Source organism: Alosa pseudoharengus, unplaced genomic scaffold (assembly GCF_046254945.1).
Source record: "Alosa pseudoharengus isolate Yale_2024_CS ecotype anadromous, Long Island Sound unplaced genomic scaffold, YU_APseudo_1.1 YU_APseudo_1.1_scf_23, whole genome shotgun sequence".
In the NCBI taxonomy this organism is placed as follows: domain Eukaryota; kingdom Metazoa; phylum Chordata; class Actinopteri; order Clupeiformes; family Clupeidae; genus Alosa; species Alosa pseudoharengus.
In genome coordinates this window covers 32,635,149-32,654,196 of record NW_027468685.1, presented here as the reverse complement: position 1 = coordinate 32,654,196, position 19,048 = coordinate 32,635,149, and the positions used below count along the sequence as shown (strand labels likewise).

At 39.5% G+C, this 19,048-nt stretch overlaps 1 protein-coding gene across 2 annotated transcripts in view; it reads right to left on the bottom strand.

Annotated features, from left to right (window-relative positions):
• The window catches only part of slco2b1 (solute carrier organic anion transporter family, member 2B1), a 250,698-nt gene that overhangs the window by 189,060 nt on the left and 42,590 nt on the right, over positions 1–19,048 (bottom strand). Inside the window, exon 6 of one of the 2 annotated variants that reach the window (XM_076302396.1) lies at positions 10,350–10,448. The exons of the other annotated variant lie outside the window; for it this stretch is intronic. Coding sequence (XP_076158511.1) covers positions 10,350–10,448 — 99 coding nt within the window. The remainder of the gene's footprint in view (positions 1–10,349; positions 10,449–19,048) is intronic. 2 annotated transcript variants of the gene reach the window in all.

The window sequence follows — 19,048 nt, the reverse complement described above, 5'->3', positions numbered from 1 at the left end:
GTGTTCCCTCTCGAGACCAGGTACTCCAAGATAGAGATGGCTTTGGCTCATATCCAGTCCCTAGGATTCACAGTGACCTGGAAGAAGAGAGATCTGCAGCCTTGACAACAGGTGAATTTTCTTGGTCTGAACTTCAATTCAGTAAACATGAATGTATGTGGGGAATTTCCTGCTAGGGAAGGTTGTGACTGCCCAGAGTACAGAAAATGCTAGGTTTAATGACAGCAGCTTTAGCAGTGATTCCATTAGGTCTGCTAAGGGAACGTCCCCTGCAGTGCTGGTTCAGTTCCTTTCACCTCCATCCAAAAAAGGACAGGCGAGTGAGACTGCATGTCACAGTCCTGCATGCAAGCCCTCTTCCCCTGGAGACAATGATTTCCTACGCAAGGGGGTTTTGCTGGGGAACCTTCCTCACAGATGGCAGGTAATCTCCACAGATGCAGATTACAGGCTGGGGAGCTGTCTGCTAGATGGCGAGGCAGCTGCTGATATGGGCATGGCCACTCCTCTCCTCTCTGAGAGTGGTGCACATACCTCATCCTCACAGGGAAGTTGCTTACATTGTGCCCAGTTAGAATTTTGCAGACTCTGCTTATGTGTCTTGTACACAGCCTCTACAGAAATCCAACTCACAACTTTTTGTTTGCTATGGGAAGGGTTTAGCCCAGTTTTCCTGTACGCATACCTACTACAACTCTTAAAAAGGTGACATATTTGTGAACTAAATCCCTGTACAGCGGTATGATAAAACATTGTTTTGTGAGGTTTCCCCCGCTATTATATTTTCAATGTCTTTGACACATTCTGGTCGGGTTAAAAATATTGCAAAATATTACATGTTTTTAAAATGACAATAATGTTGATTCTACTTTATGGATCCAAAATAGAGTTTAGATTCTCTGCCCGAGCCCGACCCGGCCGATATTTACCGACACTATACTCGGGCCGGGTCGGGCAGGCCTTTGATCGAGCGTTTGTGGTTTTTTTTGTTTTGTTTTGGCCTAAGTAACAAATGTGTACAAAGTTACACAAAGTAAAAAGAAAAAAGACTCGACACATGTTGCAGCTCACTGTCTCCTCCACTCGCTCGCATCACACAACGGGCCTGCTGTGCTGTGCAGCTAAGGTGCAACATAGAGCCTCGAGATGTTAAGGATAAAAAAAAAAATTAACTTGAGCCAGTCTGGAGGAAAGTCGGAGGTATGGAACCATTTCAAACAAGTCGTGGGCAGTGACAACATATGTGTCGGCTTTGTCCAGTGCATTAAAGCACGCTGCTAGCCTATGATAGCAGGGACGTTGACGATGAACAGACACATGAAGCAGGCTTGCATTGCCAGAAAGGATGATAGTCAGCCTTCAATGTCCTCTTTTGTTACTATACAAAGTGTACCCATGAAGGCGAGGCAAGCCCTCACAGAGAAATTTAATTTCTGGAGTTTTGCTGCAGGGACATAAGGCCATTTTACGTTGTAAGTGGCCAGGGCTTCCAGGCTATAGCTCAAGAATTAATTAATGTTGGTGGTACATATGGTCATGTGTCGGCCCAGTCCGTCCTGCCTCACCACAGCACCGTTTCCAAGCATTGCCTTGAAAAGGCTGATGAGAAGAGGGAAGTTCTGACACAGACTCTCAAAGATGTTCTTAAGATCGGAGACATAGGGATGAGCACGGATATGTGGACGGACGACTACCGAAAGCTAAGCTATATGGCTATAACGTGCCATTATATCTCCCGTGATTATCAATTAGTTTCCAAAACTCTAACAACCGCAATGTTTCCCGTTGAGGAAGCGAAAACGGGGAAGAACATCAGGCGCGAGAGTGCGCCTGCTGGTGAATAAATTTGGCCTAGACCCTTGCTCCCTCAGCCAAATAGTGTGGGTGACTGATCAGGGCAGTAACATTGTCAAAGCCCTGGAGCCGTACAGAAGGCTTTCCTGTCTGGATCATCTAATAAATACGGTTCTTCGCCATGGTCTACAAACAGACGCACTTGCCGACAACGCGCCTGACATAGGTGAGACTATATCGGCTGCCAAAGGACTAGTCAGATATTTAAAACAATCTGGCCTGGTTGCGCAATTATCCAAGACGGTGCTACAGATGGGGGAGACACGATTTAGCACAGTTTATCTCACACTCAAGTCAGTGCAAGACATATACCCAGAGCTACAGGAGAAGCTGGAGACCCGCAGTGAGATTGCGCGCATCGAGAATATTGCTCCTGATGCATTGAGCTTTCTGGTTCCTTTTTGGAGCCATTCTATAATGCCTCTGATGCATTGAGCTTTCTGGCTCCTTTTTGGAGCCATTCTATAATGCCCAGAGAGAGTTGGAGGGCGACAAATATGCAATCATAAACCTGGTCTGCCTCTGGTTTGAGAAACTAAAGAGACATTGCCAGCCCTCTCCCACCGACTCACCGCATCAAGCCTTTGTGCGCCAGAGACATGCCGAGTATTTAGTGCAAAAAATCCAGCTGAACATGACGCACAAGGTTGCTCTTTTCCTCTGGTCCAAGTTCAACAAACTGAGGATGATGTCCCCTGTAGAAATATCCGAAGTACATGCCCACATTCGCACCCTACTCTTGTCTGTGGAGGAAGATGCTGCAGCGGCTGACAGTGCATTGAGCAATACTGGCTTTGAACCACCAGCAGTTAGGCCCAGGAGAGACCCAGACTTTGCAGAGTGGGAGAACCAAGAGGATGATCATGAACCAGATGATAATGAAGTTATTTCAGAGGCATGCCATGGATGACTACAGGGAGCTACTGAAATGGTGGAAAGTCAATGGATTGGTGTACCCAAAACTAGCCAGGCTGGCAAGATCCGTCCTCTGCATTCCAGTAAGCAGCAGCAGCGAGCGGGTGTTCAGCGCAGCTGGCCGAACGATAGAGCAGAGACGGACCGCTCTGAAACCAGCAACTGTGGACGCAATCTTGTTCTTGCATGACAACATGTAGAACCATGTAAGTATGCTATTTCTTTATATAATGGTTATATTTATCTATAGCAGGCAGCATATAGCCTTGCTTTAATCAATCCCTCCCAATTCATCTACAGGTCTCAGCTCAGGCAGGCGGCTACCATCAAAACTGACGGGCCCATCAACCTGGACTGTTTGAACCTGCCCAGTTTTTATTTCTAATCCAACATTAGTTTGTTAATTTTGTATGTTCATTTTTTGGGGGGTATTGGAGTGTTATTATTGTAGCCCACCCTGCATAATTAGCCTATCCCCTTGATCCCTCGTGACTCCCCGTTTTTGCACTACCGTTTTTAAAATATCAAATTACGCCCATGGTCAGGGGGCCTATGTGGTTTCTGTGGGATTGAAATGTTATTTTTTGGAGAGTGGTTGGACTGTCTTTAGAGGTCATTGAACATGGAGAAAAATTATGTCTCCATTTTTTTTACCTGTTTTAACCCTATTTTTTGAAATTGTATATTTCACTATAATTAACACCATAAATTTCGCCTAAATCACTGGCTATGTTGAATAAAGTTCACAAAACAGTTATTTTCTTATTTCCAACAGTATGATTGTATGTCAGTATTATAATTGTATGTCAAACAATTAGAGATAAGATCAATAACCAATCAGTTTCACCAAATACACATACCTACGCCATTGCTGAAAGATAGCAAAATCACAGAATCACAGATGAGACCTCAAACAACATTTAATTCATTTACATATACACAACATATTAGATCTCACCTCCACAATTTCCTCATCAAAATCTACAACTAGTCTACTAAACCCTATTTGTACTCACCTTCTTAAGACTGGTCTCCCCTTCCTGGATAATGTTTTGCTCTAGATTATAAATAATTCTATCAGGGCATGTACCACAGTCGTTTAAGACATCTGTTATTAAGCCCTCCCTCAAAAAACCTAGCCTTGTATCGATACTGGTCTTCCTGGACCTCAGCGCTGCCTTTGACACCATAGACCATGACATACTACTTAGGCTTGAAAATTTGATAGGCATCAAAGACTCAGCACTCGCTTGGTTTAGATCATACCTTCCTAACCGTCAACAATTTGTACAGGTCCATAATAAACCATCTACCCAGATTATGGTAAAAAATATGGAGTGCCTCAAGGCTCAGTACTGGGGCCCCTGTTGTTTAGTAGATGATACATAACTATACCTCTCCATAAAACCTGATGAATTAACCCCGTTAGCCAAACTTGACAATTGTATAAGAGATATAAAGACATGGATGACGAATAATTTCCTGCTTTAAACAGAAGTCATGGTTTTAGGTTCTAAAAAAATTAGGGATATCCTATCCACATCACAGGCTACATATAGTGATCTTCCATCTGACCTCATCCACAAGTGTTAAAAACCTGGGAGTTATAATTGACCAGGACCTAGCACTAAGTAATTACATAAAACAGATCACCAAAACTTAATTTCACCATTTAAGGAACATTTCAAAGATAGGGAAGTCCTTATCCTTACCAGATGCCGAGAAATTAATGTTTTGTCATCTTAAGGATAGACTATTGCAATGCTATTATGCTGGCTGTAATAATACCTGTCTAAAGAGCTTACAGCTTATTCAAAATGCAGCTGCTCACACACACAAAAAATATGAACACATTTCCCCCATCCTAGCATCTTTACACTGGCTACCTGTTAAAAGTCATTGACTTCAAAATATTACTTATAGTTCTTGGTTGGTTGCCTGCATTGAAAGAGGACACCTCATGAAGACGCTCTTTTGTCTGCTTCTGACAGAAGAAGCACTTATATATGCTGCCAGCAGCTGCTGCTGAACAAGTGTACAAAGTCCCTCTAGATGTACTTGATGCAGTTGCAGGTGTTGCTGCAGGTTCAGAAGATGGTCTACCACGCCCAAGCCATTGCATGGAATCATTGCCTCAATATCAACACATCATATCAACACATAGGCTATGAATCTGATTGAATTAAAGTATTGGCCATCCCCAAAATGCACCAGAATACAGGAAATCACATCAAATAAATTTAAAAAAATGTCCCCCGCAACAATTAGTGGGGGGCCCTTAATACATCTGGGCCCAGGGGCCTGAAAGTTCATAATCCTTCCATGCTTGTAGTGTCTCTCTTTCTCTTTCTCTCTCTTACACACACACACACACACATACACACACACACACACACACCTGTCTGTTTGTCTATCTGATCCTTTACCCTTTCTTTTCTTCACACTTACATAGGCTACGGAAGGCCTTACAGACTTCAGCTGGTACTATGTAAAAGTCTATTAAACTTGATTTAACAGAGATCTCTACACTTTGTGCTCTGAATGGGTGTAGACAAGAACTGACAGAGCAGGCTAGGCCTACACTCAAGCACACTAATAGGCATGAATTGATAGTATTGATATTGAAGTATTATTTTTTTAAGCGGACAATTTTTAGAATTTTAGGCACAATTTCTTGTTAAAGAGATCAATCAGCCTAAAAATGTTTAATAATGTTGTATTGTTTATGTGGCCCACTTTTGCACACTACCTTGTAGAATATCTTTGCTTTTTGGCATCAAACCCTATGCTATAATACCAGCAATGTGAGGTTTATGGACAAAACACCAAATTTGACCTTTTCTGAATTTTACCTTTGATTTGGGTCCTTCAAAACCTTCGAAAAAAATGGAGACATGTAGACCCCTAGAACAAAGATATAATAATCTCCAAAAATTAACATGCGAATCCCACAAGCCCCCAAATTAGACACATAGGCCCCCCTACTACCATTTGTTGTGTTCAAATTATTCTATTTATATAAACTTTGTTAATTTATAGGCATTTAAGGCTAGGCCATCCAAAGTTCATTCTTTCTTGTTCATTTTGTAGGCTATGTTTTAGATCATTAGCCTATTAGGGAGAGACATGAAGCAACGTTTTTGCACTACGTTTTGTAATATTTTTTTAAATGTTTATTTCGTTTAAAATAATTATTTTGCCTATTCTAAAACCTTGTTTAAATGTTATAGTAGCCTAGGCCTACTCCTAGGTCATCCAAACTAGTTATTTCTCGTTCATTGTCTGTGTTTATCATTGTTCAGGTTTCTTCATTCAGATCTTTTTGCAATCAATTCCGTTCTGAATAAACAAACAGCGCAGTTACATGCTTCGTCCTTGTTTCATTATTTATTAGATAATTCTTAACAGATTTATATCGTTCAAACAACTCCGAGTTGTATTTGAGAACATCAGATATAACCATGTATTAAAAAAAATGTCGGGTTGAAATCGGGCTCGGGCTCATAATTATAGTGCATGAAAATGCACTGTACTGTTCTTCCTAGGCAACTTATTACAGTGCATGAAAATGCACTGTACTGTTCTTCCTAGGCTTCTTATTACAGTGCATGAAAATGCACTGTACTGTTCTTCCTAGGCAACTTCTTCTTATTTTTACAGTACTGTTCTTCCTAGGCAACTTCTTCTACTTCTTCTTATTATTATTCCGCTTACCACTTTTTCCGTACGCAATTTCTCTTGAACAGTTTAACTTAGAAACTTCATTCAAACTTTGTAACGTAGGTCTTCAAACAGATCGGGTTGGTATGACTTTTCAACTTTGAAACTTTTATACTTTTTAAACTATTAAAGAAAAACTTTTTAAAAATCCCCATAGACTTAACATTGCCGATTATGACATCATAATACGGCCGTTAAGCAATTAGAATCCTATGGCAGGTGTTCATGCCACCTGCACCCTCAGGCTTTAAAGGTCCAGTATGTAGGAAAAAATGGAAAATAAACTGTAACCATTCCAAAAATGATCACCATATGTTGTCAGAGAGTGAGGAAACACAATGAATTGAAGTAATGGCTTATTTGACAACATTACTCTAACCCGTGAAACCCCGTAAAACCCATGAAAAAAAATGTTACGGGGCGGAATCTCTTGGAATTTTCGTTTATGTTTTGAACGATTAATTCTAGAATAGCGTATTAATAATGGGCTAGCGCGTCCTCCTATTTGGGTTGCCAAATTAGCAAAGGCCAACTGTCAACAGCTGTCAGTTGTAGTCATGAACGCCTACAAGAGGCAGGCAAATTTCCAAAATTAAAACAAGAAACAAATTAAGTGGACATCGGAGGAGCTTCCTGAGATGGTAACGTCTTCGTCAAACTAAGAATATCAAGTCTGACGCAGAGCTGGCCATATTTCTCCACAACAGGTAGCCTATGCTAAACTTCATCTGCATCGCTAACTTCAGCTAAATATGTTACGTTGGTTAGAGAGGTATTTTTTGTTTTCACTGTTTCTGTAATGTGTAGCTGGGTCATGGTTGGAGAAACGTTAAAGCAGCTGCAGGTCAACTAACGTTAGCTAAGTCTTCATTACATCTGGCAACCCAGAAGAGGCTCGCGTCTGGTAGTCTTGAGAACATTCACCAGTGTTTTGATTTTGGCCTACAGAACGTTCGTTAACAATCCTACAAATCGCACCTTTAAGCATACAATCTGGGTCAATTAAGACTACACATCCTATTCAACTGTTTCCTCTGCCCAAAACTGTTTCAAAATAAAAGTCCTCACTACAATAATCCACTGTTAAACAATGTAACCCATTAAACTACTGAACTTTTTACATTCAACTTTTAAACGGTCTACTTTTAAACTATCATTAAACTATCTATCTATTAAACTAGCTGTCTATCAACAACTTTTAAACTATCTACATTCAACTTTTAAACTTTTAAACTATATACATTCACTAGCTGTCTATCAACAACTTTTAACTTGTCATCAACTATGTCAACACTTGTCATCAACTATGACTCCTACCCACTGTAGCTAGTTAGCATGGTTAATAAAGTTAGCATGTTAGCATTGTTAGCATTTTTAACAAAACTGTTAAAAATGATTAGCTAGGTTAGCTAAGTAACATGGTTAACATAGTTAGCATGCTAACATGTTAGTTAGCATAGTTAGCATAACTGCTAAAAATAATTAGCTAAGTTAGCTAAGTAACATGGTTAGCTTAGTTAGCATGCTAACATTTTAGCATGCCAGCTAGCATTTTTAACAAAACTGCTAAACATGATTAGCTAAGTTAGCTAAGTAACATGGTTAACATAGTTAGCATGCTATCATGTTAGCATGCTAGTTAGCATTTTTAGCAAAACTGCAAAAAATGATTAACTAGGTTAGCTAAGTAATATGGTTAGCATAGTTAGCATGCTAGCATGTTAGTTAGCATAACTGCTAAAAATGATTAGCTAAGTTAGCTAAGTAACATGGTTAACATAGTTAGCATGCTACCATTGCTACCATAGTTAACATGTTTAGCAAAACTGCTAGAAAATGTTACAATCAGATATAACTATAAAATCTATAAAGTCTATTAAAATGTATTTTCATGTTGTATTTGGCTGCTTTGTTTGGCTGAAATGTAGACTATTCTTTTTTCATTTCAATATAGTATATGATACAAACCTCAGTTTAGATAATCATATTCACACATTTGTTTTTGCCTAATTGACATGACCATGATAATTAATAATATTAAATGAATGTGTACCTTAAGCAAATGATAAAAAATCTTTCAGAATGCTTTCCATTCTTCAACTGCATCGAACGGCATCGAATCGCATCGCATCGCATCGTACTGAATCGTTTTTTATGAACATGTATCTTTTCTTGTATCGAATCGTGCCCATGTATCTAGATGTGAATCGTATCGTCTTTTACATGAGCGATTCACACCCCTAATACACACCCATTGAAGCAACAAAGAAAATGGAAAGAATGAGACTTTTGTGTAATTATTCCATATTTTGTGTAGCCATTCTATATCACAACCCCTGACATACAATCCAAATAATCTACAAAAAAACTTCAGAGTGTTATCATTTATTTGAGACCAAGATTATGCTTCTGCACATAGTGTTACTTTTGTCACCTATTTTTAATTTAGTCTTAGTCTTAGTCTTGTGACGAAATGTCCTTTTTAGTCTTTGTCATATTTAGTCATTCAAACTACTCGTCTGTTATAATTACTCATTCATTAAACTGCTAGAAAACGTTAGCTAAGTAGCATGGTTAGCATGTTAGCTAATGTTTTATAGCAGTGCTAGCAATGCTAAGTAGCATGGTTAGCATAGTTAAAAATCTTAGCATAACTGCTAGCAAACATTAGAGCCGTTCCAACTTTCAGTTATCGTCAAATATCTACCTATACACAGCCATTAAACTATTTGAATATCAACATTCATTCAACTTCCAGTCTGTCAACAACTTTTAAACTACTTACCTTCAACTTTTGAACGGTCTACTTTTAAACTATCATTAAACTATCTATTAAACTAGCTGTCTATCAACAACTTTTAAACTATCTACTGTCTATCAACAACTTTTAAACTATCTACATTCAGCTTTTAAACAGTCTACTTTTAAACTATCAACTTTTATTAAGCTATGCAACCACCATGTCTATCCTAGCATCACCGTAGTAACCATCTCTGTATTATCTGTTTTAACTATACATGATATTTTACATCACAACTTTAGCATTTTCATGCACTGGTAATTCCTTGGAATTGTATTTCTAGTTACAGTTAATGAGTCGTGTCGGGTCGGGCCGGGCTCGGACAGAACGTGCACAGGCTCGGGTCGGCTCGGGGTTGATTTTCTGGGCCCGATCTAAGCTCTAATCCGAAAACCACTTAGCTTAGCAATATATAGGGAATGCATCAACAGCAGTCTGTAGAAAGAGAGCTCCAAATTCCTATAAGTAGCCTATCTATTTGTACTCTACTATATATAGCATAGTAGCTCTTTTCCATTGTTCCTACCCAAACAGCAACTTCTAAGTCTATTTTACAAGGGATAAGACCTCGTCAGAGTGCAGAAGTGCTGTTCGCCCTATTAAGAGTTTATGTGCACTCAAAATGATTTTGAAAACATTATTTTAAGGTAAAAAACTCTTTAGACGGACTTTAAAATCTATTGTGTTTTTATCAGAGCGCCAAGTTATTTATTTGTCGGGTGAAAAAATCATCCCATTTTACTCAATGGCCTTTGTGCTTTGGAATGTGGCCATTGGGCCACAATTGTATTTGTTTTTTGTGATAATGAAGAAAAATGGCCCCTTGCTCCTAAAATTATGAAATTCCAAGACAGATATTCGCTCCTTTATTAAAGCACTGCAGAGAAAGGGCTCTCTTAGAATTGGAAAGAGCATTTTCTCTCTTCTGTCAACATGTGTTTTCTAAAGCTTTTAATAGTTGTTAGCACATTACTATAGGAAATCAACTTCTATAGCATTACTTTACATTAGTACAGTAATGATGCATATAATTACTATTATCTCTATAGCACAGACTTACCTTGAGAAAGCTTGTCAATATCCACATTAAAACGTAGCAAGAGTGCACTCAAAATGTACCCGAAAGCGGGGCCAATCACAGTCACAGCAAAAAGGATGCCTACAAACAAGGGAGCAAATAACATTGATGTAATCCATGCCCAAACTCTTATAATATGTACATGGACTTGTTCAGGCTTATGGCTCTGTGCAACACCTTGTGAATTTTGATTGTTACCTCTGCTATTCAAATAATACTAAACACAGCTGTTAAATAAATAATACAGAATTTAATTTAACACTTTGAATGCCGCGCTGTTTTCGGAAGCTTTGGCCCTGAGTGCCAGCAATCTAGGTCATTGTTGATGATTTTTGTAGAGCCACAGTGTATTCTATGTTATAGCTATGGACACATACTATGGCTCGTTTGAAAGGTGAGACTTTAAGCTCTCAGTGGGTACAAACCGTTTATTTCTACATGCCTCTGTTCCTAAGAAATCCCAATCTAAACAGTGGCTAGTTTTCATCAAAATCCCTGGGGTTTTTTCTAGAAATGGAGATAGCGTCTTTTATGAAATATGAAGTGTTGCCTGTAAAGTTTCCGGGAAGTGACCTAGCGAGACCTGGTGAGACTGCCACCTAGTGATAAACCCACGAAAATTAATGGCCTGGTTTTGACCTGATTTGACCCAAAGCGGCAACCATCAAAAGCCGATAAAATGTCCAGATCAAATATCCAGATATGCGTTTTCATGACTTTTTGATCGTCATCTATTTCAGTTCTATTCATCATAGTGTTCCCAAAATCGCACATAAGGTGTGTTAGAGTGTCCATCTTTGTAATTAAAAAAAAAAGCTAAAAACGCAATATTGCGTTTTTGGCACTCCATGCATGGGAACAAAAACGCAATATTGCAATATATATAACTCAAAGTGTTAACAGAGTTTGTAGTACAATATCAAACATAAATCTTAACTGAACTTAGTTACTACTTTCGTGCCCATGCAGAACATTCCATTTTTTGCTGCTGAATGACCTCCACACACAGTATATTACATTTGAAAATGTGTTGGAAGGCATAGAAAGTCCTCACTTTAGATGAGCTCACAACATATCATTAACTAACCACTTGTAACTCCTGAGTTAATCATGAATTATAGTAAGTGGTTTATAAAACATGTATCCACATCCTAACTAATCATTAGTGCATATGTATGTAACAACTGTTAAATAATAGAAACATTACGTCATCGACAAATTATTATTGTTTATTCCACTGCTTGGTTGAATTTCCCATTGTCCTACGTAATTTAGAACGACCATTAACCGTATGTTCTCTGCACACCTATGAAGTAAATCCATTTTTTTGGCCGTATCACACTTGTATATTAATTCGCCGAACTCGTTGTGAAGTTTAAATGAACTGTCACGTTGCATCCGAGCTGTAAAATGCAGACGTTCAGAACATTGCAACATTGTAGCATATGACGGAGGTGGCTTTTAGCTAGATGGATGACAGCAGGCTAAGTAAAATAGCGATGTTTCAAAGCTAAAGTTCATCAGAATCTTGGGATACGCCCGCTTGACAACGGGAGAGATAGAACTAACGACTGGCCTTTGGCCGTAGCAACCATCCATTTAGAACTAGTAACGGCAGTTTGTCCTGTGAGTTGAGAAATTAGTTGATATGTGTCGGAAGAAATTAGTTCTACAAACAAGACAGTTTTAGCGATTAAAACTTTTAAATTGTAACAGGAAATGAACACAACGCAAGTGGCAACAGTGGAATAAGCGGGATAATGGACTCCACGGTGGTCTGTTCACAGAAGTTAATGCACTTACGAGGTTTAAACGGCCCTCCACTTCGCGTCTTTACAACCTCGACCGTGCATTAACTTCTGTGAACAGACCACCGTGTCGTCCATTATCCCTTACATAATTTATTAAGTATTAATTATAAACATATTTTAGATATAGACTTATTTACTACCAATGCTGGTAACACTCCATAATAAGGTGCCATAATAAATAGCAAACTAGTAATTACCTAACCCTTTGTTAATATTTGTTAATTGTTACTAAAATATCTATTTGGCACAAGTTAATAGTTTTTTCATCATTAATTAAATATTAGTTGTTTGCATAAACTCTGTATGTTAATGTTTTAACAAATATATTAACTAATATTGTATTAATATTTGTTAATAGTTAATTAAATGTCTTATTGGCACTAATTAACAGTTATCATGTTCAACATTATCAGTTGCATCATTTAAATGTTAAATGTTTATTTACAAGCTATATGTTAATAGAAAAGTTAATGACATATTCTTTAACTAAATGTTGTTAAACTGTGCTTCTGCCTATCCCAATATGAACCACTCCCCATAGGACCCTTACAATGAAGTTGGTTAAGCTTAATTAATAACAATTAGTCAGACGGTGAAGGGACTGAGACAAAAACTGGCTTATCACATTTATTCCTTTAGGAAAAGTTAAAACAAAGCATGCCTTCAGGCACTGGCATACATAAAACAGCATCTGCACAAGCAAAATAAAAAGAAGTAGTTGAATGGGCTATATTACATGCATCATTCATATACCATCACTGTCAGCCCTACTAGCAAGGGAGACATGCATGCGACATGGAATGTTCAGGTGCACAGAACAACAGTTAATTAATATTCTAAGAGACTCACTAAACATTCACAGACGTAGACCATACGGAGGTAATGCATAAACATAATGCTAAACTAAATGTACATTCATTACCCGCTAGACTGAATTGCTAGCTGAATTGCACTTTCCATGCACACTAAACTAAACTACACTGCATGGAAAGTTGCTAGGGGAGTTTACAGCTAGTCACGTAAGACTCAGTGTCAGTGGCGTAACAAACCAATGGTGGGCCCAGGTGCGAGAGCGCTACGCGGGCCCCATACCCATGGAAAACTTTGGGCCAGGATGAATTAGCTCTGATACATGCAATACACATTAAGGGTGACTTCAATTGTTTATGCAAAGGGCCTGAGGCACCGAAGTAGTTTAGTAGTTACAGATTACAATTTCAAATAAAAAACACACGACTACATATCCATTACATGTGAAAACATTAAAAAATTATTTTATTAACAGCCTGCAGGCCAGGGTAATCTAATATTACTGCATTAACATCAACTCGCATGGAATTATGGGAACACTCAATGCGCCTCTTCAACCCTCTGCTAAACTGAAAGCGTAGATTGCTTGCTTATAAACTCGCACTGCGCAGAAACAAAACTTAATGTAGCCTAACTTATTTAACCGTCCAGAAACCAAATAAAATCATTCATAGGCATACAATCCCCAATATGCGTGAATTAGGCCATCTTACGAGCCTTTCGTTGTGCAAAATCGTCGACGATGTTCCCAATATTTAATGCTCTGGCTCTCGTATTTTCAATGGACAGGATAGCTAACCCACGGAGCCTCTCCTGCCCCATGCTGCTCCTTAGGTATAGGTCTTAATAAGTTTGAGTTTGGAAAAAGATCGCTTAGCTGTTGCCACAGTCACAGGCAATGTCAGAAACAACATGAGTACACACTTCCCCGAATGTGGATGTTACACTGTCATAATCTACCACCAGCATTTTGGCAAGTTGAAAAATAGATGACTTCTGTGAAATCTCTGCTTTAAAGCAAGACCTGAATGAGAGGAGTTGTGTTGGGAATGTCGGTGCGATGTCCCTGCTATAATGGTCTGACAACTTCTTGCCTTTTCAAGCAGTTCATCATCACCTGCGAGTTGAAGGGTCATAGGACGTAGACTCAAACACATGACAAGTTTCCCGCATACTTCCAAATCTTTGGGAGAGCTGACTGATTATGATGTCCAGAGTTGCATTAAATACCTGCACTTTGAAGTATCTCTCTGCATCGGTTAAGCGCTCATCTTCCGATAGATCGTCAAAGTGACGCTTCACTCTCCGTGCTCTAACATTCTAAAGTTCTAAAAAAAAAAAAAAAAAGGAGGCAGGGCGGGGGTAGCGACGGGCCCCGGGAGGTCACGGGCCCTGGTGCGACTGCACTTGCTGCACCTACTATAGTTACGCCACTGCTCAGTGTGTATGAACTCGTGGTGGTAATGAAAACATTAATAAACTTTCTCGAAGTTGCTAGAATTGCACCCAAATCCTAACCATACATGTAAAGTAATATAATACAGGTGATATGTCGAAGTTTTCAACTTAAACAACATTTTACAGTTACAAAATTAAAACAAAGTGGCGATGCTTTATACAGTCAACCTACCCAATGCAAAGCATACCGCTTCTGGGGGTCGTTTCTAGAAAAGTTAGCAATGACGTTGCTCAACCACCATGGTACTACGCAACTTGCGACCAAACAATGTTATTGTTACACCTGTTTCCAGAAAGCATCGTACCTGTGTCCAGATGCGTCACTAGACCTTATTCACTGGGGCACGTGCCTTAGTAAAAGCAAAGATAATGAATGCGTAGCAAGATGGGTCGTCCTAGTTCATGTCTATGAGGGCAAAGTGGAGTTCAGTCAGAGACGGGCTCTGGTTCAGTTCCCGCCTGCACAGGGGCGTGTCACTGACGTATGACTGGAGTACAAAATAAACTTGGTGTACACCTTCATTAATGTTCTCCTGAAATAGGGAGGAGGGTTTGGAGATCATGATACCGTGTCCGAAATGTGCATCCATTGCTCAGAAAAATAAGGCTTTGACAAATTCTGGGAAATTCTTGGATTCTGCCATAGACCTCAATGTTAAAAAGAGAGCCCGATCACTGCATAAATGTGCGGGGGCGTGTACTGCTACCCTATTTGCATAAATTTCCAGGGACAGGAAATGGCCTCTCAGGAAGTATCTTCGTAATCAACCATCTTTGGTAAAAGTCTCCAGTGCCCCAGCACAATTCTAGCGCTGCTCTCGCTGGAAATGGCATTCATGAGCGCATCTCTGTGCCTGCTTTAGTCATGACTCGAGCCTGTTACTTATCAGCCAATAAAAAAAACAAGCAAAAAAGAAAGGGGCCATAATAGCCAATCAGGAAATAGCACCTCTGTAGCTGGGTAAGATTGAACACAACAACCAATGAAAATCGTTCACATGATTCTTCCGAGTTGCGAGATTCGTCCGCTGGAGCTCGTCATATCACTTTGAGCACAGAGTAAGTCGTCCCCTGTTTTAATATTACAACAAATTTACAACTTGTTTGACAGAAAAAATGACAAGTTGATCGCTGTTAGAGAATGTTGCCCACATAATTAGCATCTGTTTTTTAATGCTTAGCGTCGTAGCCTAAATTTAGCAACAGTTTACCAGCTTGTGCTCTCTCCCTCACACACACACTCACACCATGTGTAGGCTGCATGCACACATGCGGACAATTAATAATGATTTATATGTATACTGGAGAGAGAGTCCTGTAAAAGTAGCCTATACAGTTTGTGAAGCTGTCCTACTGTAAAACTAAACATATCCTTCTGATAAACTATTCAGAGATGGACATCAGACAATTCTTCCTGAACAGAGGCAGACGGAAAGGAACAGAGGAGAGATGAGGAGGACGAGGGAGGTATGATAATTGCCCACATTAAAGGTAACATTTATGCTGGTAATAGCCAGTGCTGTGATTTGATCAGTGGTTTAATGGCAAACTTAAATAAGTATGCTGCATTTGTAAATGTAGCCTATAATAATCTACACAGAATCAGACTCTGAAAGAACTGCAGTATTGCCAGGATGACTACAGGACCCTTGCTGGGAGGGAAGTATATCTCAATTTTGACTAAAAATAAGCTTCCCTTGTGTAAGAAAGCCTATTAAATTCATGCAGTGAGTATACAGTAGGACTACTTATGCCTATGTGTTTGGATGTTGCTGCAGTGGCTGCTAACAATTGAGGGAGAGAGTGCTGGAGGAGGAGAAGGTCGAAAAGAAGGAGAAGAGAGGTGAGAAAGAGCACAGGCTGGCAGAGTGTGAATTACCCCACCATAATTGGGGGGTACTGCTCCTTCACTTCTTCTATGACCATCATGGTCCATATCAGATATCAATCCCCATCGTGATCGATCGCCAAGTGCAACATGTGTTGTGCAACACACATACAAGGTGTAAACATGTGACAAACTGATAATCAGTTGGCTACAGAATATGTCATTGTTATTATATCCAAAAGAGAACTGTTTTGATCAACTCTCAAAAGTTAGAAGTTAAGTGCACTGAAATACCATTCTAATTACTAGTAGAAGTACTACCTTTACAAGAAGCATAATAAAAACAACACAGGATCTGTGCCAAACTAATTTCAAAAGGGCACAATAATTTATTCAAGATAAAATGAGAATTAATGGACACCTAGGTTATGGACTGGAGTTCATCTCCTTGAAATGACAATCGATTTTACCTCACCACAATGTAAAATAATAAATGATTTAAATAGAGAATTATCTTGCTAACTAACCTTGGTAACTAACCAAGGTCCACTTTACTAGCCTCAGTGGGTAAGTAAGTAGCAGGTATAGTAGCCGGTAATTAAATGTATGAAGACGTGACATGAGCTATGAAAGAACAAAACACGTTAATACATGAAGTTTGTAAAATAGCACATTTTCAACAAGCTAGACGTCAATTAGCAACTTACATTTACCCATGCACGTCAGCAGCAAACCGAATTTAGGCTACTGGAGGAATCTAGCGTTTTGTCATTCAACGTCGTTGACACTTGATTGAGAAGTTGAAGTCGTTCTCTATCTCTTTTAGCGCCACGGTGGTTAAAAATGGTACAGTCCATAATAGGGGTGTCTGAAATTGCTTAACATTAAACTTTTCCTAGTGAAAATAGGAGTTGACTTGTATTGTAGCCAACTGTAATGATATTTTTTCACAATATCAGAAAAATTATCTGACCCCCCCAAAACTGATATTTCTGTCTCTTTGGGGGGTATGCCAAAGGTAATTCGAACTATGCAGGTTGGGCAGTCCAGTACCAGGCAGGAGGAGAGAGACAGGCAAGAAATGGATGACGACATGATGGGGGCTAGACGTAAAAGCCATTTATTTATGTATTGGGTGTTGGGGGCCTGTGCCCCAGCAAAGCTCTAGGTCTAGAATCGCACCTGCCTGTGTCGCAATTCGCTACCTCCGACGTTCGAACACTGTAGTTCCAACAACGTTGATGATGCAGCGATAGATATCATTGGTGGAAACAGTGGCAACGTTTAATACCCCACCCCCTAGAAATTCTCTGCCACAGCCTGTGGTGACATTTTTCTCATTTAAACCGAGTGATTATGCTGGCATTGTCATTATCATCTGCAAAAACCTAAACCTATTAATTGCAAGTAGGCCTATATAAAACATTTTATTGAAGCCGACCAATATGTGCCATTATTTGTGTTAAATATCTATGTTGGAAAAAATATATAGCCTGGACTAATGTCTGGGTATCGCAAATGTTATCAATTGTCTCGTGGCTTAACGGCAGCGCGTCAGTGCACTACGTGCTCGGCCGGAATTCGCATCCTATCTCTTCTTTTCATCTCTGAGTAAGAGTAGACCTACGATACACAACAGTAGGCCTAGGTTTTGACCATACATATTTATGTATTTACTCTACATCGAGAGACCATAGGTACAAGACATCAGTCAAAAACAATGTAATCTACGTGTCACACTTCACCTGCAGGTAACGAGAAGCAAGAGGACAATCTCACATCATAAGAAAATCGAACCTACAACGTTGGGATAATAAGTCATCTGCTTTAGCCACTACACCATTTATCACTAAGGTCTGGGAAGATTATAATACTAAAAGCAAGGCAATACTTGAATTAACATAAATAGCAAGAATGAGCCAAGTAGGGGAGTCAGTGTCTTAATCAAAATTAAGCTACAGGATAGATAAATCATTGAGTCACGAGATAAACATCCACTTCGCAATTTTTGGTTAGGCGGTTGTGATTTTTGGTTAGGCGCTCCGGACACCAACAGGAACTACCAAGGAACGACACAAGCATACCAGAAAATGTCTAATAAGGGGAGAACTGCCACTCTCTGAAAACTTCCGGTTTCTGAACTGGTTGCAGTTCCTTCTGTGGTTCCACATGAGGGCGCTCGTCCACGAGTGCAGAATGCATGGAGGTCTATGGAGCTGTACCCCTCAAAATCCACTTTTCTCGGGATATAATTTTTTCCCCAAGTAATTTGAATATTGTATTCGAAAGGGGAGGCAAAGAAAATACACTTGGTGGAGTATTATATTTTTTAAAGTCACTTAATTGTGCTAAAAAGCCTTTCAAACGTGTCAATGACGTCACTCATTAGCACAATGCTAGCGTGTTATGGGCAACAACGACCCAAATTGTAAGAAATCAAAAGGACATAAGTACTCGTTCATTCAACTTTTGACCTATAACCCATGTTGAAGTTATACAAACTACAATCAAATCTGAGATTTGTCAACGATAATCAGGTGAAAGAGACAAATTTAGCCGTCTAGCTCCATTGACTCCCATTCATTCTGCACTCATGGCGATCGCCCCCAGTGGAAATCTGGTGGAACTGCAACCAAAATTCGGTACAACAGGACTTAATACGGAGTGGCCAGGCTCTCCGTAGACGGGCTCTGAGCATACACAAGTGCGACTGCCTAGGGGCAGTAGTTCAAACGACCAAACTTTGCGTCCTTGTTTGCGATTGAGAGTTCGAA